Consider the following 26,693-nt stretch of genomic DNA (forward strand, 5'->3'; position numbering starts at 1 on the left):
TGGTGACAGGTGGGGATTATAGATTCAGGCCAAAATGCTAGTTTATCAGAACCACCCCCCTTCCATATCCTGGCCCTCTAGGGCCACCTTCCCTCAAACTGTGGGTCCTGTCCATTGGTTTAAATGTCTTTATTGATACTAAACTTACCCAGCCAACCCAGTAATTCTGAGGAGTACCGTCTCCAGAGGCCAGAGTCTGTTTTGTTTTTGTTTTTGTTTTTTTATTTCCATCTGTGAGGCCAAAGGGAGAATTTGCATAGTCTCCGGCAAAACAAAACAAAACAAAACAGCACAGGACCCTTCTGGGGAATGCTGGAGGGGCAGGGTCCTCAAGCCTTCGTGGGCACGTGGTAACCTCAAGCTCCCAGCCCCTGCAAGTGTCTTAAGGCTTAGATATGTATTTTCCCTAGGGAGCAGCTGGGCCCAGACAGCGCCCCCTGCTGGAATCCAGTGGTCCCGCAGATTGCCAAGAGGGCTGCGCGCAGTTGCGAGGCAGGGGGTGGGTCAGAGGCACAGGCTGAGCTCCTTGCGCACGCGGCAGCGGTGGCACTGCACTACGCAGCACCAGTGGAAGCGGCACAGGCAGTTCTCTTCGAGCTGTACGCTCTCCTGGCGATGTCCGCGACCGCAGCACAACAGGTCGCAGCCGCTGAGGTCCGGGGCACTGCTGTTGCAGGCGCGGCCGCGCGTGCCCGGCGAGCCGGTGCGCCGATTGGGGGCACAGAAGTCGGGCGAGTCGGCGGCGTAAAGGAGGTCGGCTCGGCCGGGAGGCTTGAGCGTGCGGACGGCGGGCAGCAGGGCTTTGCCGTCGTTGGTGCCCATGACGCGCGAGGCTCCGTGGAAGCGTTCCAGCAACCTTGCGCCCACCTCGCGGAATGGAGGCAGCTTCTGCCAGCAGGTGCGCAGCGCGCACGAACCCGACAGCCCGTGGCACTTGCATTCTGTGCGCGTGTGGCTCCGCACCGCCTGTGGGAGCAGAGGGGCGGGGCGATAGGCGGGGCAGAGAGAGGCAGGGGACCAACAGAAAGCAAAGGTAACAGAGGGTGGCGAAGGAGGGGTCAAGGAAGGAAGCGGGGAAGGAAGGAAGGAAGGAAGGAAGGAAGGAAGGAAGGAAGGAAGGAAGGAAGGAAGGAAGGAAGGAAGGAAGGAAGGAAGGAAGGAAGGAAGGAAGGAAGGAAGGAAGAAAGGAAGGAAAGAAGGAAGGAAAGAAGGAAGACAGGCAGGTAGGCACAAGGTTAGAAGGAGAAAATTCAGAAAACGACCGCTTAGAGAGGAGGAAGAATGACAAAGATGAAGGAGTAAGAGAGTGGGAAGTGGAAATAGTAGAGCAGAAATTCCAGGGTCCGAAGCCAGGGAGCAGGAGAGAATAGAATGGACGCAGTGGTGAGATTCTCCATTCTTCCTGGAGTGGGGAGAAGTGGCAGCTGTCGCAGCCTAGCCCTCCTGCCAACCCAGCCTCCTCATTCCTGCCCCTCGCGGCCCCAGGCAGAGCTGAGCAGACACAGCCAGCCGCCTGGGCGTCTGTCTCTGTCACCCCTCCCCAACCCTCGCAACAGGTATGTGGGCCTGTCCGGACATTTCTCTCCTGGGCCCCCTCCTCCCAGTTTGCTTGATGCCTTGGGCTGAGCCCTAAAGGACACAGAATGTGTGGAGGGATGTTCCTCAGTTACTCAGGAACTGAGATGTAGGACGTAGGAGGCTCCACCTGAATGCACTAAGGAGAACAGGATCCGTACTCTCCTCCTTTGCTTGCTTGTCTGAAGCTGGGTCTGGGCCGTCCTGGCCTCTGCTGATTTCCCACTGGACTCATGATCCTTCAGCTCATTCCAAGTCAGTTCTAGGCTCCATTCTAACCCTCACTTTCTCTGGTACCTCTACCACCAGACCCCAGACCTTTCCGTGGCTTCTAGTCTTAATTTCATTCCTAGCCTCTCAGAACCGTGCTCCTGCCCTGACGTCCACATCATGTTTCAGAGGGATGCGCACCCCACCTTGGGTCTCTACTGGCCCTCAGTACTATTCTAGACGTACTATCCCCCAACTCTGCTCACCATTCCTCTCAGCACCCCCACCCCCAGCCCTCTAGACTGGACATCTCACCTGCCATGTGTGTCCGTGTCCCCGCCCAAGTCCCAGTCTTCCTTCCCAAGCTCTCCCTGTCTTGCTCACTCCCACACATCATTGACACCCTCCTACAATTCACACCTTTACTCGTGCCCATGCTACCCCAAATATGCTGCCACCCACACTCTGCCGCACCCACTGGCGCTCTCTTGCACACACACACTTCCACACTCAGGCATGACACCTGCAGCTCCTGCCCATACGCACCAGCCTGCCTGCCTCATTGTTGTGCAGCTGCACCAGTGCACGGATGTCTCCACGTCCCCGCTTGTGCTGTGCATCCATAAAGAGTCTTGACTTCTCATCCCCGAAGTCCACATCATCTCCACAGCCTCCCCACTCCCAGGCTGCGCTGGCTTCTGGGGAACCTGCTGGTCCTGGAGGTCCAGGGGTGCCCAGAAGGCCAGTGGGCCTAGGTGGTGCTCGCCCACGGGGTGCCTGGCAACCACACTGCAGGAGCTCTCCCATGGAACAGGCCTGCGTGACCGCGTGGCTGGCGCCGGCTGCAGTAATGGCAAACACGAAGGCTGTCTCTCGAATGTCTGCGGAGGGAGGATGGAGCCCAGGTCAGTGAGTGCCCAGTATCATAGATGAGAATAGGAACCCCCTCCTTAGTCTGTCCTAGGCCATTTGGGAGACAGGTGTGGAGGGGCAAAGTGGACAGAATGCCTATGGGTAAAACGGAGACAGGGTTCAAGCAGCTTCCCCAAACCCGACCCCCAGGAGACCTCCGCCAGGAGAAAGCGCCTCCCTCCGGGGCCTCTCCCACACTAACCCTGCTGCAAGACGCGCCCAAAGGCCTTGCTGTGACTGGAACAGTTCCAGCGTCGGAAACGGAACTGGAACTGACATTCTCGGACCCCCAGCCTTGCGCCCCGGGCAAGCTCTGCCACCACTTCCGGCTCTGCCTGGCACAGCTCAGCCTGCCGTCCTGCCAGCCGCCTGGCCTTCCTGCAGATGCTGGTAGGATCCATGACCAGGGGGCTACCCACAGCCCTGGGGAGCAGAAGAGCAGGTCAGGAGGATACCTCCCAAACACAAAAGACCTGGGGTAGAGTTGGGGGGGGGGTGAAGAAGTGGGAGCTAGCCCCACTCAGCCCACAGCCAGGTGCTACAGTCTCTCAGTCCTACCCCTGAGACTGATATTGCCCCCCTCTCTTTCCAAGTCTGTGTCCCCTTCTACTAAAGTATAGATTGAAAATTGCATCACAGCGAGGATTCAGTCGTATCCCTCCGTGTGCATATTCATTAATAAACCCTTAAAGGAACTTAGGTGAAGGTAGCTGTCACCAAGGAGGCCAAGGTTAAAATTCAATAGACCTAGCCCAAAGGGGAAACAAGGAAGAAATTAGTAGGAAAAATGATCAAGAAAGCTGTTTTAAAAAACCCAAACGTTTAATAAAAGAATAAAAGTAATAAAAGTAGATCGTATCAAGGAAGGATGTGGCCTTAGTGGGCTGCAACCTGGACAGCCCCAATACAAAGCAGGGGCCATCTGAAGGACAAAACAGCCACAAGGTACTAGAGAGCCTCTGAGTTCAACTTTTTCTGTAAATTGAGAAAATTTTGCTTAGATGGCTGAGGCGGACCCTCCTATCTTGCTCCCCTCCCCCGCCCGTTTCCCTGAGCTAGATAGCTGGAGGAAAGAGCTCAGCATTGTTGGCCGACGGTGACTACGACCTTTCTCTTGCTCCAGGGTAGCTGGCTTTCCCAGAGAGAGGTGGCGCCAAGCCAAGCCCTTGTGCTAGAGTGGTCTAACCAACTGCGGGATGGAGGGGGTGATGTTTGGTTTGGTGGGTAAAGACCTGATGCAGAGTTCTGCACACTGTCAGCAGCCTCTTTGCCCTGCCCACCTTCATTCCACCTGAGGAGAGAGCTGCCACTCGCTGTCCATAGGTTGTCAGCCAGGAATTCACACCTGGGGGGAAACCGCTTGAATCAGATAGCTCCTATTTGAACACTGCTAAGAGCTCCGGCTTGAAGGGATATGTTGGCAGAGCTAGGGAGGTTAATTGGAGACCATTTAAAACCCTTCTGCAGAGGGCAGGGGAAGAAAGATTGGGGGGTGGGGTGCACACTGGAGGCAGTGGCATATAAACGTTGGCAATAGAGGGTGACAGGTCGGGGTGGCCACCTTCTCAGCTTTGCTTCCGTGCACATCCACCCCACTGTCCCCGGTTACTCCACAAGTACAGGCTGCCCAGGCATGTCCTGAGATGTGATGGTCTTAAATAGCAGCCCGAGGAATGTAGGTCTTAAGGTAAAACTCTCAGCACTGGAGATGAGGTGCTCAAAGAGATGTTTGCAGAAAGATGTGACTCTCTCTCTCTCTCTCTCTCTCTCTCTCTCTCTCTCTCTCTCTCTCACACACACACACACACACACACACACACACACTTGGGAGAGGGGATTAGGAATACTGTTATCCCTATCCAAATACTTCAAGATCAAGCATCTCTTCTGGGCAGAAACGTGCTGCAGCAGAGATTCCCTTATATTGAGCTTGGGACCTGCCCAGCACCAGCCCTAACTCTCTCTCTCAGCCCCAGAGAAGGGACAGATGGAGTAATGAGCAGAGAGCCAAGGTTAGGGCAGCCCAAGCTGGCTCCCCATGGCCAATGACCTTGGAGAATTGATCAGTCTCTATCTGCTCATCCACCTGCCTAAATAACCCACCCCAACTGAGACTGCTATTGTCCCACTGATACTTTGTCCATCCCATGTTTTTATCCCCCTCTTTACTAATGTCTAGACTGAAAATTGCACTACAAAAAGAATCCTGTCTTATCTTTTTGTATACATCTTCATTAATAAACCTGTCCACTTATCCACCTCATTAAAAAAGGATTTGGATTTGAGTGGCTTCCAGCAAGGTTGTTCAGGTAGAGAGATAAGGTTATGAGCTTCCTAGTTGTTGGGACAGTCTTTTTTTCTTTCTTCTTTTTTTCTTTGTCTTCTGTGGAAGCCTTTGGGGTACCTGATTTATATCCCTGCGATGTTTATTCAGAAGATTTGCATGTCTTGAATTCAACATTATAGACGAATAGATACAGCTATATATTGACAATGAATGCTTAACATATGTTCCGGAATGAATGAGCCATAAGCCCCCCCTCGAGTCCAAGTCCCATTGATGTGGTGTCATAGTGAAGCCTCAAACATGTTCTTCCCCCGAGATGAGAGGAGCGAGCCTCCCTGCAGCTGTTCAGCTCCCCTCTGCCACCTGCACACTCTACTCCTCCTGATTGCGTGAGGCCCTGAAAACTCACTGTCCCCACTCCACGGCATCCCTACTGCTAAGTTCCCCCCAGCCTCATCCCCACCCCACCCCTGCCCTCGGCACACTCCCTACTTTCCCAAGGTTGGATGGACTTTATCTTCCCAAGGTCACTCTGCCTGGTCCCTCCCCCGCTCCCGCCTCCTCCCTTAGCAAAGCAGGAAAGAGTTTGGGGCTAGCAAGGAAGAACTGCTAAACCCTCTTGGCCTTGTCTGCTTCCCAGGGGCTAGAGATAGGAAAGGAATCGTGGGGTTGTGCAGGCAGGGCCCCTAGGAGGTGGGGCTGGCCCTTCACGGGGTTGAGGGAACTCTTGGTCTTGCTTACCAGCTGGTCAGGAGGAAGGATAGGCAGCGATAGCACCAGAATCCCAAGGGACCAGCTGTTCCTGTCCTCACTCCCGTCCCAAAGGCATAGGAAGTGAAACTCCAGAAAAGACACAGGGTAGTTAACAAACTACCCAGCCCTACCTCTGACCCTGGTTGTTGTCACTTCTGGGTGGGCTGAGCCATTCCAGACCAGTCAGTTTCCTCTGTGGGCTTCAGAAGAAACGGTAGGTTGCTGATGCAAGAAGCCCTCCAGTCTCAGTGGTAATATCTGACTCCACCTTAGAGCGGCCCCCACCTCCTCTCTGGTGCCTCTCATTTACTTTGTTTCCAGTCCTTTTGTTTCCTTACATAATGAACTCTGCTTTGGGGGACTCTGGATCAGTGGTGACCTAGGGTCAGCCCAGAGAAGGTACACAGCTTAGAGCAATTTGTGTATTTTAAATCCTGAAATGCATGGTGGTGGAGAACAGATACATGACATACTCTCTGGGATGTAATCTTATCGCCACATGTGGGCGCAGAGAACATGGCTTGCCCTAAAAGCACTCAGTATACAGACAAGAAGGGACAAGCCTACCAGGCCACTATAACTGTCCTGGCCTGCACTGAGAATTCTCCCTCAAGGACTACAGTTGATGGATCTATCAGTGGTCCACTAAGATGGCATCACAGCCCAGATAATTCCTACCAGCGATATCTGTAGACCTGTGTGACCCAGAGACCTCAATATTCTGGTTCAGCTTATTCGGCTTACTCTTCTGCCTCTGGATTCGGAGAATAAAAGGAAATGGTGAAGACTAGCTCATTCACCTCAGCTACATCATGGTCACACAGGTGAGCAAGATGAGCAGAGGTGATAGTCGCTGGCCACTTCCTGGAGGGACTCCTCATTACAAAACAGGTTATTTAAAAATCAAAACAGAGGCTGGGTAGTGGTGGTGCATGCCTTTAATCCCAGCACTCAGATGGCAGAAACAGGTAAATCCTTGTGAGTTCAAGGCCAGCATGGTCTACAAGAGCTAGTTCCAGGACAGCTAGGACTATTACACAGGGAAACCCTGTCTCGAAAAACAAAAACAAAACAAAAAAAAAAAATTGAAACAGAGCCAGGCATGGTGGCATACACCTTTAATCCCAGCATTTGGGCGGCAGAGGCAGGTGGGTCTCTGTGAGTTAAAAGCCAGCCTGATCTACATAGCAAGTTATTGGCCCAGAGCTTGGGCTATAAAATCTCCACAACAACAAACATCCACCAACAGGAGTTGGTCCGGTGGCAGCTCCTCAGGAAGCTGGGGTAGGAGGGCTGTAAGCTCAAGGACTCCCTGGAAAACTCAGTAAGACCCTATCTCAAAATAAAAGTTCGGTCGTAGAACCTCCAGTGTTGTGAGAACAAAATGAGGACACCCAAAGCAGGTCTGGAGACGGCTGCCTGAGCCATGAGAGGACCCCAGGTGGCCTCTCATGGTTGTACCACACACTTCATTGCTACTCTCAGGGCCTGACTCCATCCCAGGCTACATTTCTGCTCTCAAGGCCACTTCCTCGACAATTGTAAGCCATCAGGATGTTCTTAACCAGCTTCCCTCCAATCTCACCTCAGAGGTCCAACTCTCTGGAGCCGCAGCCTGCATCCTGCCTGTCACTCATTTGAGTGTGTCTTGCTTGTGATTGCTTGTCTTGTCTCCTCAGTCTCATTAAAGACAGGAACCTCACAAGTGGGCATGGTGTCCTTACCTCAGTGGGTCACACTCAGGGCTTTGGGGGTCCAGGCATGAGCTGGATCTAAGCTCTGTCATTTGCTTGTGTGATATGATGTGAGGCCCTGGCATGCGAAGCACACTTTATATTTGTTAGATGGATGATAAAGTTAAACACCAGTTCCTCGACTGGAAAATGGAAATTGTAATCCCTTCCCCCATGTATACTGGCCTGGACAAGAGAGTGGATCCCATCAAATGCTTGTATTCTCAGACCTGCTCAATGCAGGGCAAGCGGTAGGGATGTAGGTGGTATGCATGGAGTCCCAAGAATGTTCTTTCTGCAACATTCTGTCTTTCCTGTCCAGTGTGGATCTAGGTTTCCTTCTCCATTCAGCCTACCAGGGACCAGGGTGCCCAGGATCCATCCTCTTGACCAAATGGCTCACTGTGAGGCCAAGGGACCACAGACTTCCTAGGAGTGCCTAACCCCGTAGGAAAATCTCACAGCAAGCATGCCAGTTTCTCTATCCTGCCCCCCAACTCCTTACCCCCAAGATCCTGCATTCGACCCCACCTCCTAGGAGCCAGCAGAGGGAGCTCTGAGCCCTGGGGCTGTGGGTGGGGGTGTGTGGAGGTGGGGGAGGTGGGTGGTGGAAAGGGGGCAGAAAAATGTTGCCTGACGGCTGCTGAGGCTGCCGGGCCTGTGCCCGCCCGCCTGTCCTGTCCTGCTCTGTCTAACTCCTAACTCGGTAATTACAGCTCCCCTCCCCCAGTCCCTACCCCCATCCCAACCACCACATCAAAGCCAGTGATGCCCCAGCTCCATTAACCCCTGCCTCCCCACTGCCCACCTGTGGCCCCCACTCGCCACTCGCCCTTCCCCACGCAGACACATTTGGTTCCCTGTGTCCTTCCTCACACTTTTTGTCTCCATCTTTTTTTTTAGAGGCAGGGGCTTTCCCTTCCCAGACAGAGTTCACTGTGGAAAAGAACTTCCTGCTTGCCAAAGCTCCGGAGGCAGTGCCCTCCACTGGATGCCTGCTGGACAGTTGTCGGACCTTCTGCTCTTCCGTGTAGAATGGCGAGCACTCGTCTGAGAGTGGGATGGGGGAGGGAGCAAAGGGGCCCGTAAAAGCCTTGTCCCTCATCTTGATTCCCCCCACCACAGACAAGGAGAGGGCACTGAGAAAGAGGCAGGGCTTAGAGCCCCAATCTCAGCTACCAACATGCAGGCTTAGCACTGGGCAAGTCCCCTCCTGTCCCTGGACCTTCTACCCTCACCACTGACCATAACAGACTAGGTTACTTCTCGGTCCTTTCTAGATCACATTCGAGATTAAACAGAGGACTCCGGGCGGGTATAACAAGCCAAAGGAGCCTCCTCCTGGCCACATTTCTCAAAATGCCAGGCTAGGGGGCGCTCTCACCAGTCTGCAGAGGGTAGTCGTCCGGTTCCCTGAGGCCTCCTGCTGGCTGGCCAGGGCTGGCCGCTGCCCTGCCCTGTTCCCTCCACAGCTGCACTTCCCCATCAAAGTACACATTCTGGAATCCCCCTTGCAGGGCCCTGGTGATGGGGCCTCCCACTGACCTCCAGCCACCAACTCCTGGCTTCAGATGTGAACGGGGCAGGAGGGAGCCTCACACCCCCAGCCCCCACTACACCCCAGGAAATGTCACAGTGCCAGGACTCTGGTGGGCCCAGGGCATGCTCTGGCCGGGATCAAGCCAGCGTCCTTTAGCCCCTGCCCTTTTCTGCTCTTAGCCTCATTGTCTCCCCAGAAGGGAAGCTGCCAAGGCTGAGGCCTGGAAAAGGGACTGGATGGTTACCCCACCCCCAAGCCATCCCTACTCTGGAACTTGGATGTGAGTAAGCCTCAGCATTGGCCAGGAGGGGTCGGGGGCTCTAATGACCAGGACGAGTACGGGCACACAAAGGTATAGCAGAGAGCATCCAGAAAGCCCCAGGCAGAGGCCTGGTCCTTTCCTGCCTCCCTGTGGGGTCAGCCGTGATCCTGTCCTTGAGCTAAGTGGATGACTGGGTGTAGACTTCTTCTTCCTGGTGGAACGGGGGAGAATTGGTTTCTTTCATAGAAAATAGAAAACAGGGAGGAAAGAGGAAGAACGAAGAAGGGAGATTGACTTGGCTCTTCTATGAGAGCGTGCTGTTTTCTACATCCACTGATTGAAGGCAGAAATAAAGATGGCTCAGACATTGTGGAGAGGGGGGCAGAGGAGGAGGGGGACCCGGTGATCTTTCCTGCCCTTACTCTCAGGACAGAGTTCTTGGTGGGAGGGAGGGCAGAACACAGGTTGGATGACCTGGAGGCAGGAGCTGAGCGAGATGACCTCAGGAGGGCCTGGCCAGTGTTCTGGAATCTGGGATTCTGGGACTCACAAAGATATGGTTACACTGGAGAGATACACAGAGGCTGGCGGCAGAGTTCGGAAGGCATGCGCCGCCACATAGCAAGACCCTGTCTCAAAACTAAACAAGAAAAATTAAAAATAGAAATCTTGCATTGCCTTGGGAGGAGGTGGAGGGAAGAGAAAGGTGGAAGATGAACGTCTTTGGAGCCAGAAGGCCTGGTCCCTGAGCTGACCGATCCAAGGCCTGGGTCGCTCTCCTCCAGGACCCTCTTTTTGGAGGGTGGGGTTGGTTGTTCTGTTTGTTTTTTTGTTTTTTTGTTTTTTTTTTTTTTTTTTGAGACAGGGTTTCTCTGTGTAACAGCCCTAGCTGTCCTGGAACTCGCTCTGTAGACCACATGCCTCTGCCTTCCTCCCAAGTGCTGGGATTAAAGGCATGTGCCACCACTACCACCCAGCCCAGGACCCTCTTTTAGTGGTCTAGGCAGTCAGATTCTTCCCAGCCTCTATCCTGACCACAGCTCGATTCTGGAAATGGCTACTGTAGGCCACACTGCTTTTTTGGTCACCCACTGAGTTTCTAGCTATCTTCCTCTGAGAAGGAAGAGGGCAGCACAGGAGGTCCTAGACACCAGTTCTGAAGTACCTAGCTCTAGTGAGACTGGGGAACTAGGGTGGAAAGTGGCAAACACCAAGCAAGACTTACCCACAGGCTCAGGCCTGGCCTGGGAAGGCTATGATGGGGGAGGGGGGAGCATGTGCAGGAGTCAAAGACCATGGAAGTCAACCTGGGCTCAGACCAAAGGAATAGACAGGGAAGGGGCCAAGGCAGGTGGGAGGCACAGGTCCTGGCTGAGACACAGCTGAGAGAGACGCTTGCTCTGGCCACCTTATCATGCTGGTCCTCACTCTTCACTCAGCTCCCCACTGCAGCTGTGGCCATGAAGGCCCCTGTGTTCTCCCACACCTGCCCTCCTCACCTCCTCCCCCACTCCCTACTTCCCAGCTTCAGGGTCAATCTCCAGAGGGCTCTCCCTCGGTTTGGCTCCCACCCAGCAGTCCTTCCGAAACAAAGGAACCCTCACAGATACAAACCCAGAAAACACTCCGTAAACCGGTGTCAGGCACCTATGCTATCTTGGGCTTCTAGAACTCTCGAGACAAAGGAACAGGGCAAAAAGACCCCCAGAAAAGACAGTTATACAGTAAAGTGTGGTAACTTCACAGTTGCCCAATGCTCAGAGCATGGTAGGAGCACCGGATAGCAGTGGGGTGGAGGCCACTGGCCCCTCAGAATGACAGCTTTGTGGAGGAAGTGGTATTTTAATTGTTAGAAAGAACAATTTAGACCAATGGGGAAGGAAGAATGAGATGGCAGGGATAGCCCTGCCCTACATCCTGAGAAAGAGTAAAATTAGGAAAGGTGTCTAAGAGGAAAGAGGGAGCTCTTTACCAAGTATTACTTTTGACTCTTTATCCTGAATTTAAGGGAACCCCACTTTTCATCCCCAGGGGCCCTATGGGATGAAAAGATGGATTGGGAAGAAGACTCCTAATGTCAGATCATTCTAAAGATCTTCCTACCCTGTCTTCTCGGCAATCCTAGCAGGTAGGGAGACTGTTCTTTAAAAACTAAGTTTGTAGGGTAGGGTGGGGAAGTGATTTGCTTAAAACCACAGATTTAATGGCTGAGATTAGATCCGGCTGTCAAAACTGCTAAGGACTGCATTGCGACTAAACTAAAGACGCATGTTCCCTAACCCGAACCTGGGTCTTGTATTTGCCGTCTCACTGACACCCACGAGGACGTCTCTCCCGCATCGCGGAAGGATAGCGGCCAACAGCTTCCTGTGTGGGCATACTACTCAATCTCAGTCGGAGAGAGGGATGGGCCTGCCCCACCCCTAGGTCCAAAGCCGCGAAGGCGGGTGAGAGAGGGTGAGAGGGTAGGAGTTCAGCCAATGAGGCGGCGATATGCAAATATAGAAGTCCTTGCTGTTTTAGGATTGGCTAATCTATCAGCACTCCTGCCCAAATCCCTCCTCTTTGAACACAGAGCTATTCCGGGCGGGTGTTTGTGGCTCTAAAAACTAAGAGGAAAAAAGTCTTGAGGATTTGGATCTGAGTTGTCCCAGTGGGGCCCCCCGCTTCTCCTCCCCTATCCTACCCTTTAAGGCTCAAACCTCTGGAAACCTTCGCATTCTAGGTGTCTGCTCTGGCTAAATCCAATCCCCAGAGTCCAGTCTGAGAATTTGCCCCATCTCTCGACTGGCCTGGCTCTTACTCGTTTCACTAGGACACTCCCCGGTTCCCACATCTCCGCTACACATTTTAAAAAAATCGTTACTTCCCACGTCTGGAAGGGCCGGCTTCCAGAATCTCCTTCCTGTCTTTCTTACTTGCTGGGGGGAAAGCAGTAAAGAAAGTCAGAGTCCTGACTCAGTTTCCCCATTTACATTCCCCTTTCCTCCACACCGCCCATGCTGAAAGAGCCAGCAATGGTGAGGCCATAGGTAACGGACGGAAAGAGGCAGATGTTTGACCCTCTGTCTTACAGCTTCCCACCTTGTTCCCATCTTTCCCCCCAAATCCAGCTGCAGAGCTCCCCTCGCTTTTTCTCCCGTCCTCACCTAATCTCTCACTATGGATCTCATGACATCCAGCAGCTTTCCCTGACCTACCTGCCAATTCCTTGTGATAGGAATTGGACACATTTCTTTGGGGGAAAGGAGAACACAGGGGGAAGAAACACAATAGAATATCCAGGGATAGGGAGTGTCAAAGTGACACTTTAGAAGTCTCGGGCAGAGACCAGAAAGGAACTGTCTGCGAGGGTCCTAGTGCAACCGCCCGGTGGCTGGGATCTCTGAGCGGGTAGAGCCCGAAGGCTGCAGGATCGCGGCACTGAGTCCCAAGACTGGCTCTGGGTCCCCACCCTCTGGCGTTCGGAATTGCGCGGCGGACAGTCCCACTCAGCACTCACCACCACAGTCCACCGACGTGCGCGGGGCACAGGAGCAGCAGCAGCAGCAGCCCGAGGCGGGAGGGCACCGGCGGCAGCATCGTGAGCGCTCTACCGCAGTCTGGCACGGGTGAGGGGGCGAGGCTGCGGGGTGAGCCGGGGCTCGCGGCCGCCGGGCTTTAGGGCAAGCGCGGCGACCGAGGCGGCTGCCGGGAGACGAGGACTCCGCCGGCGGCGGCGGTGGAGGCAGGGGGGGCCATCCCCGGCGAGGAGGGCGCGGCGGAGGCGGAGAGCGGACCGAGCAGCCTGTGTCTCCTGCAGAGCTCGCTGGAGAGAAGAAATCAGAGCCGGGGGCGGGGGTGGGAGGGGAGCGGGGCCGAAGCGTGGGCGGGGGAGGGGGACAGGGGGGCCACGGGGGTGGCAGTTGCGACAGTCAGGCGGCGGGACTCCTGGGAAGGAGCCGTGCGCCCCGGGGCGGCGGGCGCAGAGCGCAGCGAAGGGCGGGAGCCGGGTGCTGGGGCGGGGCCCGCGCGCGCTCCTGGGTGCGGGACCCGCCCGCCTGCCCCTCTTCTCGCCTCTGCGAGGTTGTCCCCTGCCATCCCCGGGCCCGCTGCGCTGAGTGGCGGGAGGAATAGTAGAGAAGGGTAATGGGGGAGGAGTGGCGGGGGGAGAGGAACTGGGAAAGGGGGACTGGCTGGGAGAAGTTTGACAGGTTTGTTGACTGTAAAGAGAGAAAACTTCCCAGGAATGAGGGAGTTTGGGGGGGGAGGGAACAGTGTGCAGAGACATACAGATGGGGGCCAGTGAGGAAGTCGGCCCGGGACGCGGGATGCTCCGTAGAGACTGTCCAACTCGACTGCTGGCCCAACACACTTTGGAGGCGTTACTTCCTTGCGGATAGCCAACACCGTGTTACTTGCCCCTTCTGCAGCCGCTGTCCCAGCAAGGGAGCCAGCCCGAGGCCTGGGTTCTAGTTTCTCAGCCATGCGTCCAGCCGGGGGCGGACACTGGGGGAGATAAGACTGCAAGTGGAGCCTCTCCGGGGCCTGCGCTCCAGCTTTCGCTACTCATAAGTGAGATGGAGGGCCGAATTTGCAGACTTACTAGAGAAGAGGGGTCAGCGCTTGCTGTAGTGGGGTCTCGCTTGTCCTCGGGTCCCTGCCTCGAGTTTCTCCCCCAGCTTGGCCCAGGCAGAAGGGGTGGGAGAGCCAGCTGCAGGTGAGGTGGTTTATCTGATTCTCTAATGCCACAAAAATGTCTTTGATGCCCCTGACCCCCTCCCCACGCGGAAGAGATCAAAGGCCTCGTGGGGAGGAGGGACAGCTCCATTCATCAAGCCAAGCGGCTGGCAGCGGGGCGGCAGCCTCTGCTCCTCTGGCCTGGGGCAGAGGCCCCCCGACGTGCCCCAGGAGTGCCGAGGGACAGGTGGTGCGGACATTCCGAAGCAGGAGCCAATTTCTCTGCCACCACTATCTAGAGGGCCCATCAACCTTAAACAGGGACCTTAAGCCCACGTGGCAGACATTTCACACCAGAAGGAAACGTTCCTTGTCGTTTGGGGTGGGGAGGAATTTAGAAGTGGAAACTGAGAACACTGCCAATACAGAGAAACACCGCTGGTGAGCGAAGAGAAGGCCAGGTCCTGAGTCGTCCACAGAGCAGGGCAAATGAGTGAAGGTGAGACGGGGGCCAGAGGAGGCATGAGAAGACCACAGATGACTCCATCAGGAGGGGAAACGGATTGCAGAAGGAAGGTGAATGACAGACAGAAGAGAGAAGAGGAGAAACCTTATCCTAGGCACAAAAAATAAGGCCTGAGATTGTCTGGAGACCCCCAAGGCAGGGCCCTGGTGTCAAAGATGTACCAGTGAAGTCCTTGTCCTGGATACTGAGGTTTGAAGAGTGTGGGAGCACTCTGGGGAAGGAAGGAATTAGGGAGGAGGGAGACAGCAGTGCTCAGCCGGATAATGGACCAACTGCGGACCAACTGCGTTCCTCCCCTTCTAGCTTGTGCTGCTCCAGCACATAGCAGTTTTGTTCATCCCTTGTATTAGGCAGTACCAAGGTTGAGCATAGCACATTCAAAGATATATCAGACTGGGTGAATACTGAAGCTAGCTGGTGCCAACCACGCATCTAAGAGGTTTGGGGGGGGTCACTGGAGGCTGCAGGTGGCCAATGACCAGCTCCCTGGGAGCCAGCGCCTCTGTTCCAAGCCCCTTATCCCCACCCTGCTACTGTTATTGCAGATTATGAAATACTCTCCCTGTCCTGCATTCTTCTCCGAGGCAAGAATTTTAATGTATTTGTCTTTGTCATCAGGGGACCTGAGCTCTGGGATTGCCTTGAGGATGGAGCGCCCCAAATCTAGTCTTTGCTGATTCCAGACCCCAGGCTCTCTCAGTTATCCCACCCTCTCCCATGCCCTAGCCCTGCCCCTTGCCTCCCCCTCCTAAGACACTGTCTCTCTGTGGGGTGGATAAAAATGATGTTATTGAAACAACAGAATTGGGAGCAGTGGCAGGGAGCAGGGATCAGCTCAGGAAACTGGGGCGTTTGCCAAGAAGCCTGCTCCCCCGCAGGCGGCCATTCTGCCCCCACCCCCCACCTTTCCTCTAAACACACACAGTTGGCCCCACCCCTTCTGCAATGTGCTCCAGCCAGATCTTGCAGCAGAATCTTTAGCCATCCCTGGACTCTCCAAGCCTTCCTCCATCCTCCCCACTCCCCCACCCCCAGCCCCACTCCAGAATCGGTTGGCAAGTGTTGCTTGCAGAAGCATCAGAGCAGAGAATGCTGAGGCGTGGGACTGTGATGAGACAACCCTTCTAGAGTCCCTACGCCAGAGCTTTGATCCCAAGGGGGAACCAGGGCTCTGGGGAGCACACTGCCTTACTGCTCCCTTTGTCCTTTGGTTGGGAGTCTGGACAGACTCAAATCATTTTTGTCTTTGTGCCCCCTCAAACCTTCAGAGACCTGAGTTTGGATAGGTCCGGGAGGTTTCAAGTCACTTTTACCTTAGGAGACTTTCCAAAGAGCAGAGTTGAAGACTGAGACACAAACAGTTATAAACCTGTATGTATATGTGCACACTCACACATACATCAGATGGACACAGGTAAATGGACACACTACAGAAACCACACCCTTGCCTCCCCTCCCACAGTTCTAGGTAATTTTCATGGGCAGGTACAGATGGAGAGAGCTGATGGGCTGGCTGGGGCTGGGAGTCACACCAGCCTCCCTGACAATCACACCCATGTACACACAATCACACACACGTACACGTGCCTCTGCATCTATGCCTGTTGTATAGAGAAACATTGCAGGAGGTCAAAACGGAAAAGGCAGTAGTGTAGCAATGGCAGCTTGAGTTTGGAGATGATAGTCTGAAGACGCGTCAGGAGCCTCCAGCTCCCCCTCCATCAATCCGCCTTAGCGCTGTGAACCTGTAAATTCCAATTCTAGGTTCTGGTGCAAAGACCCTGAAGGGGAGACATGGGTGTCTGACTGTGGGGTTGAATAGGAAGGAGGGGCAGAGGTGGGGACTGTGGAGGGAGAGAGAGGCAGCTGGAGACAGATAACATCGCACCGCTGCCGGCAAAAGGCAAAAGCAGAGTCTTCTCTCTCCACTGGATTCTCTCTCCCTGCCTTTAGTGTCTTCATGTCTCGGCCATGTACAGAATTTGGTATCTAAATCATTCCGCTGTGATTTTTTTTTTCTTTTCTCAGGATGGCTGAAGCTGCAGGAGCCCAGGAATTTAGGCCTGTGAACCTTCCCCTCTGAATAACCTTCATTCTTTCCTCATTCCCTCCTCCTTCTCTACATGTCTAGCGGTGGGATCTAACTCTCAGTTTCAGGAAGGACCTTGAGAATTCCCACAAGCCCTGGGTCTCTGGGACCCAGAAGAACAGAGGTAGGAAAGGCCAACCTTTAGAGAGATGGAGGGAAGGAAAAAGAAAGAGAAGGGAGAGAGAATCATTTCCTCTCCCTCTGGGTATCCCAGGCAGCTCCATTCAACTTCCATACCTGGGCTATACACGCAGAGTGTGCCCATCCTTTGCCTTATCACACCTGCCTCACAGGCCCAGATCCCAAGGAGATTCCTCTGAGCCATTGTCTCCACAGATACTGACCCCACCCCAGAGCCCACCTGCCTCACCTCTTCCCATCTCTACCCTTTCTCTCAAGTCCAGTCCAATTGGAGCGAGAAATAACCTGCCCAGAAGAATCTTGAAACAGGGGGCAGGGGCTGAGCACAGAGGGGCTGCTTCCCACAAAGGCTGTGTTGGGAGGATGCCAGAGAACATGGCTTCCACTTAGGTCGACCCCAGCAGACCTATAGGAGGAGTTAGCCCTGTGAACCTCTGCAGTCATCTTGCCCCAGGCTGTCGCCTGCATGGGTTGTCCTTTGTTGTTTTGTCTTTGTTTTTACGATAGTGGATCTGATTCTCGAACTCAGGGCCTCAACCATTCCAGGAAAGCATATTATCTTTGCGTTTCATCCCACAGTCTAACTCCTGTGGTTTGGACTGGGGTGGGGTGGGTGGCAGCCTAGTCAGAGCTCCAGAGGCCAGGTCCTCAGAGTCGGCCTCTGTCCTGTGAACTGCTGACTGCTGGGTCTCTCACTCCAGCAGCAGGAAGCACCATGTGCGGGGCAACCAACTAGACAGTAGGGAGTCAATCGTTCTGACTAATAGAAAGAAGGAAAGGAAGGAAGGAAGGAAGGAGAGAAGAACCTTGACAGCACCTGGGAGGATGGAAGGACCTAGGAACCTTTTAGGGGAGCATTAAGCCACTCAGAAAACGAAGCAGTTTCTCTAAAGAGGAACACTCTAAGATCTAAGAAGATAATCACGAGACACAAGGAGGGAAGGGCATTTTAAACAGAGGGAACAGCCATTGTGAAAGCCCTGCTAGGGCTATGGGGGGTGGACAGGTGGGGTCAGCGAGCATGGGGGTAAACAGGTGGGGTCAGCGAGCATGGGGGTGGACAGGTGGGGTCGGCGAGCATGGGGGTAAACAGGTGGGGTCAGCGAGCATGGGGGTGGACAGGTGGGATCAGTGAGCATGGGGGTGGACAGGTGGGGTCAGCGAGCATGGGGGTGGACAGGTGGGGTCAGTGAGCATGGGGGTGGACAGGTGGGGTCAGTGAGCATGGGGGTGGACAGGTGGGGTCAGCGAGTATGGGGGTGGACAGTTGGGGTCAGCGAGCATGGGGGTGGACAGGTGGGGTCAGCGAGCATGGGGGTGGACAGGTGGGGTCAGCGAGCATGGGGTAAACAGGTGGGGTCGGCGATCATGGGGGATGGACAGGTGGGGTCAGCGAGCATGTGACAAAGTAAGTCTGGGAGGCGATTAGGCTCAGGGATTTGGGGTGATCAGATGATCAGATGAAGCAAAGCTCTCTAGTCATGAGAGTGATGTTTTGTTTATTTGTTTTCATGGGGGTTGTTTCGTTTTTGAGATGGGGGGAGTCTCTGTAGCTTTGGAGCCTGTCCTGGAACTCACTCTGTAGACCAGGCTGGCCTCAAACTCACAGAGATCCGCCTGCCTCTGCCTCCCAAGTGCTGGGATTACAGGCGTGCATCCCTACCACCTGACCCAGAAATTTTTTTTTAATTATAGTTTCAAAAGCTATGGAGTGCTACAAGCCAAAATTCACTGCCAACAGGAAGAAAAAGAGGTGGAAGGAGAGGTTCGTAGTACAAGAGACCTAAGACATGTAAAAACCCAAAGATGCAAAGTTGTGCTCCAGTGTTTAGGTGACAGGCAACTTAGAAATGCTCAACTTACTATGAGGCTGTAGATAAACCCTCTCTCAACTGAGTCTATTCCTCGTGGACAATGTATTCAGTCCATCTAACCCACTGAGCCTGGCACCTCACGAACATGCTCAGAACCCTTACGTCGTTCACTTGTTCTGTAATAAAGCACTATTTCATATAATATATACTTGTTCTGTAATAAAGCACTATTTCATATAATATATACTTGTTCTGTAATAAAGCACTATTTCATATAATATATACTTGTTCTGTAATAAAGCACTATTTCATATAATATATACTGTACGAAAATGAAGAGTGGAAGGGTGAATGGGGGACAGCCCACACAGATGGAACTTTATTGACATGAAAGGCTGAAAATAACCCTACAAAACACAACATGCAAAACACACAAGCAGCACAGAATACAGGAAGGATCATCTCATGCCCAGGCTCTCAAGAGAGCATCCTATTGTCTATGACTAGTCCGAGAAATGAGATCCAGAGATGCAGAGAACTTTCAGGCGCTCATGAGGGCAAACACTGGCAAGCGGGGTGAGGCAAGAGTAGTTTTTAAGTCACTATTCACCACTGTAAAAGTTTGGGACAGTTGTTCTGATGCTGAGAGAAGGAGGCAGCTGTGTCTCTAGGAGCCCGTGGCGAAGGATCGCTAGCAAAAGTCTGTCTTTTCACAGAAGTTTGTTTCATTGGTGTGCATTTAGTTGTACACGTGTTTCATGCTCTTTTCTGTATTTGCTATTTTCACTGGAGAACAAAGGTGTGTGTTTATATAGACACATGGTCAGATTTTATTTTTACAGATAGGAAAGCCCCAAAGGTAGAAAGAAATTCATTGCCTTACTTTCCTTGCAGTGCTGAGATTTGAATGCAGGGCCTCATGGTACACCACATGTCCGGCCTAGAAATTCGATTTTCAATATGGGTAACCTTCAAGTTCTACATGGTCCTTGAACCAAGTATATAAAAGCCTCATGGAACTGCAGAAAACAGTGTTGACCTTTAGGAAGGCCTGTCTATATGCTATAGAGAAACATCAGGATGCCTCAGAGTTTTAACCCCTAACAGTAAAGTGTCATTTATCCTGCTAAGAGTGTTAATTTAGGGGGAATCAACATTGGGTAAGGCTGAGTCAGGGAGTTTGGGTTGTGAATTCGAGATACTTCCAAAGTAAACATTCGTGAAGATCTGTCAGGCAGGCAATTAGATATACAGGCCTGTAGCAGAGGGATGTAGGGTGCAATTAGTTAGATCTATGGGCTGAGTCATTGTGATGTAGGGTACAATTACCCTGGATTTCCCAGAGGACAGGAGGGGACTGAGAGTAGCCTTGAGGAAGAACGGTCAGTCATAGCTAAATGAGGGATGAGGATACAGAGGAGACAGAGGAGGGGCTGCAGACAGAGGCAAAGAGCGTGGCAGCTTTACTGAAGTCAAGGTAAGGGCCACCTCAGGAGGCAGATAGTGGGCATACTTATCAACCCTTCTAGGAGATCAATAATAGAAATGTCTTCTAGAAAGCAGGAAGGAAAACACCAAGTGAGCTAAACCCCAGGTCAATTTTGCTGATGCTCAAACATCATCCCACTTCCTTGCCGTGAAACTTTCACTGGCACTGGTTGGCCTGCCAAATACAACCTGTGCTTTTCCTGTTCCAGCCCAGTTTGACTCTTGCTTGTCTCTCAGGCTTTTTGAATTTTGTCTCCAGGAAAAGTCCTGGCCGTCCAAGTAGCTCTTGGTCAAACCCTAAGCTCTGGACCGCCCACTCCCTTCTGTATTCTCTGACCTCAAGTCTCCGGAAGCCCCGTTCAACTCTAACTTCCCCCAAGATCTTTGATATCTCCTGCAAGCCCTCCATTCCCAGCACTTTAAATCTGCTTTGTAGGAAATGCAGCATTTAGGTTGTGTATGTTTCTCCTCTTCTCTCTCCCCTTGGTGTTAGAGGATTTGAGCTGAATCTCTCCCCTGAGGGTGACACTTCCTAACTTTGGTTGGACTGCTGTCGGATTTCCAGAAAGGGGACGGTATCCTGCAGTGGAGGACAGCCAGGGAAGTTTATTGGATATAGTAGTGTTTCTTCACCTAACCAGGTCTTCTGAGCTTAGACAAGAAATTGGAGAGTCCATCGGATTCCTAGGGTGGGCCCTCTCCAGGCCCTGGTGGTTAACTCCACACCCTGGTTAACGCCAAGAGCCACCTCACGAAGTCCAAGGACAGGGCCACAGCGCCATCTCCTGGCCAGTGGCACACTGTTCCTCAGGAAAGAATGAAAGCTTGTCCACAGGACAGGCGGGGGGGGGGGGGGGGGCGGGGGGGGGGCGGGGGGGGGGGAGGTGAACCAGAATGAATTCCAGCTTGTAAGGTTAGCAGTACAGCTTAGGGGCTCCAAAACTAAGGCCTCGAGGAGGCATGGAGAAAGCCCTTGTGTATTGGGACAAAGCTGTACATATGGCCTTGCTTTCTGGAGATTGTGCCAACAGTGATCAGACACCTCATAGGACTTCTGAATTGCAATCAAACGAAGTTACTCAAAGGGGGGGGGGCAAACCCTGTCTGTATGTGAAACTCTAAATACATTTTGAGTGTTTGAATAGCCGCAAGTAGCCATGTTCAGAAACAAGTATGGCTTGACCACTTGATAGAACATTGCACAGGTGCCAGCCAAAGAGAAATACTGTCTCAAGCCTCACACACCGACCCCCTCAAAAAATTACACAGGCTTTAAAATGTGAAGTATGCTTATTGTATTGGAACCAGTCACGTCCACTATAAGACTGTGCCAAGTGATGAAGAGCCCCAACTATACCAAATGTAATGCCTTTATTCCGAAGTCTCAGTTGGCCCAGACTGAGTAGCCAAGGATGCCTTGAGCTTCTAGTCCAGCCTCCCCCCACCTCCCCAGTGCTGGGATTATAGGTGTGCATCTCCATTCCAGGTTTCTACAACGATGGGGATTGAACCCAGGGCCTTCTACATGCTAGACAGACTCTACCAATGGAGCCACATCCCAACCTTGCTAATTTTGTTATTAAAACATCAGCTATTTCATTGGGGGAAAAACAAATCAGTGGGGAATTAATTAGGAAAACATTGCAAACTTGCCAGGCTAAGTGTCCTCCAGGGACACCCATGGTCAGAGACTTGTGGAATTTCTCTAAGCATTTCTCCCTTAGCACAGGCCTGGCCCAGAGTGTGTGCTTCATGAATGCCTGTGGAGCCCCTAGGTGAACATGCACTGGGCCCGATACACCGCCACATGCCACTCTTTGCCATTCTTCTCTGCCCTTCGTTCTGACTGTGTGAGGGCGCAGCCCACGCAGGAAGGCTATCACGAGCCCCACTGACCAACCTTATGCTTCCCTCTGATGCCGCCTCCATTCCAAGTCAGCACCGCTGGGCCAGAGGCTGGTTCCCCATGAGCCAGGTAACTCTCACATTTCGGATTCATATGGAGACTCACTGAGTGGGAAGTGACGCCATCTTGGGCGTGTAAAGGGGATCAGTAACAGGATGGGTTCTGTCGACTCCAGTGTTGAGAAGACTTTGGAGTGCAAGCGGTTTGCTCCGAGTCACTTCTGTAAAAGATGGGAAGGAATAGGGCTGGGTGCATGAAGCCTCAACTAGTCCCCAACCCAGGAGCCCAGAGTACTTGAGGGAGTTTGTAGTGTCCCTTACCAAGCTAAAATGGTCATGGCTTTGCCGTCTTTGTCATTGGCTGTGTGGGCAGCCCCAGCAAGGTTAGCGACATTTTCTGCCACCTGGGCTTTGATTCTGGAGGACCAGATGACCGGAGACCTACACCTGCTGACTGCACTCCTGGATGCTAGTGAGAAAGCCCTTCCTAAAGGGGAACCTGGGCATTCAGCTCTGGGTTTACATGGATCAGTAGAGCCATGATCACCATCAGGAGTGAGATGCTCATTCCAGCTTGTGATACTTCGCCAACCCTCTCCCCAATACCCGCTCACTCCCCAGGCTGTCTACCCCATACTGGCACACCCCAGACAAGCCACCCAATCCAAATCAGATTCCCACGGAGACACCACTCCTGATGGCCTGCCCAGAGTGAACCACAAGAATGCCCTCCTCCTGACTGTCTCTCCCCGAGCTTCCTGTGTGCCCGTATCCCATGTTTACCCCAGCCTTTGTCACGAGTCCCAGTTTCTGTGCTCACATGCCCACTGTTTGCTTCCCTGGCACACCAAGTGTTTCCACTGCTCAGATCCTGCCTCCACCATTACAGCTTATCTACCACTTTGGGTCATTTTGCTTTAAGTTTCAGAAGGCAAGCAAGATCTTTTTAGTTGAATTCAGATGTGGAAGCCCCCAAACGGAATGGCACTATTAGGGGATGTGGCTTTGTTGGAGTGGGTGTGGCTTTGTTAGAGGAAGTGTGTCACCGAAGAGGTGGGTTTCGAGGTCTCACATATGCTCAAATTATCGCCCAGTGTCTCAGACCACTTCCTGTTGCCTGCAAACCAAGATGTAGGGCGCTCAGCTACCTCTTCAGCACCATGTCTGCCTCATGTCCCATGTCCCACCGTGATGATGATGAACTGAACCTCTAAAGTGTAAGTGAACCATCACAAGTAAATGGTTTCCTTTATAAGAGTTGCTGTGGTCATGGTGTCTCTTCACAGCAATAGAAACCCCTAAGACACCAGAGTATGATAAAGTTCAGAAAAATCACTTATTAGTTCTGAAAATTTAGGCAGAGAACTCACTGGCCTGTGGCTTCCTTGAGGATCTTAACGTTCAGGGTCAACTTCCCCAAGCTGTGTAAGGATTAGATAGCATCCTGAAGACACAGAGAAAGGCCAGTACCAAAATATACTAGGGTCAGGCGTGGTGGCACATACCTTTAACTCCAGCTCTCAAAAGGCAGACCCAGGTGGATTTCTGTGAGTTCAAGGCCAGCCTAGTCTAACATAGTGAGTTCCAGGACAGTCAGAGCTATGTAGAGAGATCCTGTCTCAAAAAGAAAAAAAAGGTACTAGGTATCTTCTCTAAAATTATTTATTTTGTTTGTTTTATTATATTATAATTTTATTTTATTTTATGAGACAGGATCTCCTACAACCCCAGCCTGGCCTCAAAGTTGCAATGTAGCTGAGGCTGGTCATTAATTCCCTATCCTCCTTCCTCCACTTCCTAAGTCCCAGGATTACAGGTTTGCACTCCACACTCAGACGAGATAATGGTTGTTATTATTTTAAGTTTGTTTCTATTTGTGCCTATGTGCATATGTCACATGAGCACAGTTGCCTGCAGAGGCCGAAGGAAGGCATTGAATCCCCAGGAGCTGGAGTTGCATGCAGGTGGTCGTGAGCTTCCTGATGTGAGTTCTGAGAACCAAACCTAGTTCCTCTGGAAGAGCGTCAAGCTCTCTCTCTCTCCTAACTGCAGAGCTCTCTCTATGGCCCATAATTTTTTTTCAAGTGAAGAATTTAGGGTAAGGATCAAATATTCCTGCACTAAATGAGGATAATTCCCAAAGAACCAGAGGTATCTATGGCTCCATCACCTTGGAACTTTGTTAAAGTGTGACACTCTAAAGGATAGGCGCTAAGTCGTAACAGTATACACGGAACACAGATACAGCGGATACATTGAGAGTCAAGTGGTGATGGCACCTGGGGGAACAGGACCTGTGCCCAGAGGTTAAACTCACGCCTGCTTTGAGGGGGAAGGGCGGCACTCCAGGGGCGTCAACAGGACCCAGTGTCTCTGCGCACAACAAAGGACAACCCAAACTGGACTCTTACACTTAACTAGGGGTCCCTATGCGCTGGTACTCCTGAGAGGCTGGAAGACCCAATCTGCCAACTTGTCGGTCTTTGGCTTTTTTTTAAAATCCCAACAACGGTGCGCTCCAGGAAGGCCAAAGCTCTGGTCTTGGGAGCTGAGCGCTAATTTTGTATTTCAAGTCTGGCCCTTTCCCCTCAGGACAGGGAAGAGTGGACCTGGCTGGGTCCTAATCCAGGTTAAATCCCACAATCCTTGTGTGGTGAATCCCAGGGGCCAGCAGAGGGCGCCATATCCTAAACAAATTAGAAGCACTCGCCCTCATCACTTCAGCGCTAGTCAGCAAAGCTACTTGCGGGTCAGTGGAGGGGCTGGCTAGACCCCAGAGGCTGTGGTCAAAGTCCTGGGAAGAGACGGAGTGAGCCAGGGGTCCAGGGCTGTTCTGGGGAAAGTTGTTTCTCTCTTTCTCCAGATTAGTAGTTCTCAACCTTCCTAACGCTGTGACCCTTTAATATAGTTCCTCATGCTGTGCTAACTCCCAACCATAAAGTTACTTTTGTTGCTACTTCATAACTGTAATTTTGCTGTTGTTAAGAATCGTAATGTGCTGGGTGGTGGTGAGCGCGCACCTTTAATCCCAGCATTTGGGACAGTGGACCTCTGTGAGTTCGAGGCCAGCCTGGTCTACAGAGCTTCCAGGACAGTTAGGGCTGTCACACAGAGAAAGTCTATATCCAAAAACCAAGATAAAACAACAACAACAACAACAAAAATCATAATGTAACTATTCTGGGAGATGCAGGGTTTTCCATGGGGTCGCGACCCACAGGTTGAGAAACACTGCTCTAACTTACTACTAATGTCTACTCTCAACCTTTAAGAGTAACATTCTGTTTTAACACCACCCTCCCTTAGGTGATGTTAAAATTTTTGAACTTTTGAGGGGGCTGTTACTACTTCCATTATAGGAATGTGGGGATCAAGGCTCAGTGAGTGGCCGCTGCGAGTCACGTGACCAGCACAGGCATGTTTGCGGCCAGGCCTAAAACAAGGAAGCTACACTCTACCCAAAATTTGTGAGGTTTTCTTGTTTTTGTTTTTGGGTTTTTTTGTTTGTTTGTTTGTTTGCTTGTTTGCTTGCTTCTGGTGCTAGGAGCTGAACCTAGGGCCTGATGCGTAAGAGAGGAACCGCTGAGCCGTAACTTCAGCCTCACCCCAGAGTTCGCTGTTGTTCGGGGTGAACTGGAACTGTTGAGGACAGACACACAGCAGCTCTGTAGGTGAGAACCTGAACCCGGCCTAGAGGTGACGTTTATTTTTATAACCTGATTTTATTTCTTTTTTGCAGAACTGAGGACTGAGCCTTGGGGGCACTCTCAGGGAAGGTGGAGAGACCCCAAATTAATTCTCAGAAGACAGGCTACATTAGAATAATTTCAGCCACATGCCATGGTGAACTCAATTGAATTTGCTTTAACTAATTTGGAAATTGGTTGGATCCCTGGGGCACTGGGAGAAGGGCCGGCTTTTATTTAATTTAAACCAGGAACTCTGGTATGTTTTCCTTTCATCTTAGCCATTTTCCCAAATATAAAGGTGGCAATAGAATTCTGGGGTCCTTATTCCACGTCCTGCAACCGCCACAGAGGAAGAGACCAACAATGCCTGCTATTTATTCCACAAGGAAACATCCTACAGCCCAGCTGTTGGTCCCTGAAAATCCTTATCTGGCCTAGAGTCTCAGGGTGTGCGTGGGGGGGGGGGAGTCAGGGAATACCTAGTTAAAATGATTGTCAAGTTCAGTATCACTGTCCAACCTGGATTCGCCAATAGCATCCTCCAACAACCAGGCTCAGCTCTGCTGTTCAGCACAGTCTCCCCCCTTCCCTGTTTCTTTTATGCACAGCGACTTTGCTTCAGGGCCCATCATTCTCAGCATCATGTGTTTTCTGTCTGGATGCAGTTAGTGCTCTCTCATAATCCCAGCCCTGGGCAGGTAGAGACAGGAGGATCCCTGGGGCTCTCTGGTGGGCCAGCCTAGCTGTGTTGGTGAGCCTCTGGTCAAGGAAACACCCTGCCTTGAAAGTCAAGCCGTATGGGTCCTGAGGTAGAGCACCCAAGGTTGTCCTCTGGCCTGCACACGCACATGTGTACATATGCACACACACGTGCACACACACAGGCACACACGTGCACACACACAGGCACACACACAGGCATACACACAGCAAGAGACTAGAAAATGAGAACCAATGAGAAAACTGGGGAGTCCCTGAAAGGAGAACTCCCCACCAGGCTTTGTGGGATCTGAGAGCAGAGGTGGTCTGGGGATATAGATCCTTAGGAGCCTTCCAGAATGTTCCAGGCTCAACCTGCTAGGTGAACAGCAGAATGATTCTAGTACCAGC

General features: G+C 52.3%; 1 protein-coding gene across 1 annotated transcript; it reads right to left on the reverse strand.

The window, feature by feature from the left end:
• Positions 1-504: 504 nt before the first annotated feature.
• On the reverse strand, positions 505-12,854 carry Wnt6 (Wnt family member 6). Its single transcript, XM_038340780.1, has 4 exons — positions 12,775-12,854; positions 2,900-3,120; positions 2,332-2,666; positions 505-966 (listed from the first exon to the last, which is right to left on the reverse strand). The coding sequence occupies exons 1-4, from the start codon at positions 12,852-12,854 to the stop codon at positions 505-507; spliced, it is 1,098 nt and encodes a 365-aa protein (XP_038196708.1).
• Between the last annotated feature and the right edge of the window lie 13,839 nt (positions 12,855-26,693).

This window comes from Arvicola amphibius, chromosome 8 (genome assembly GCF_903992535.2).
Source record: "Arvicola amphibius chromosome 8, mArvAmp1.2, whole genome shotgun sequence".
Classification (NCBI taxonomy): domain Eukaryota; kingdom Metazoa; phylum Chordata; class Mammalia; order Rodentia; family Cricetidae; genus Arvicola; species Arvicola amphibius.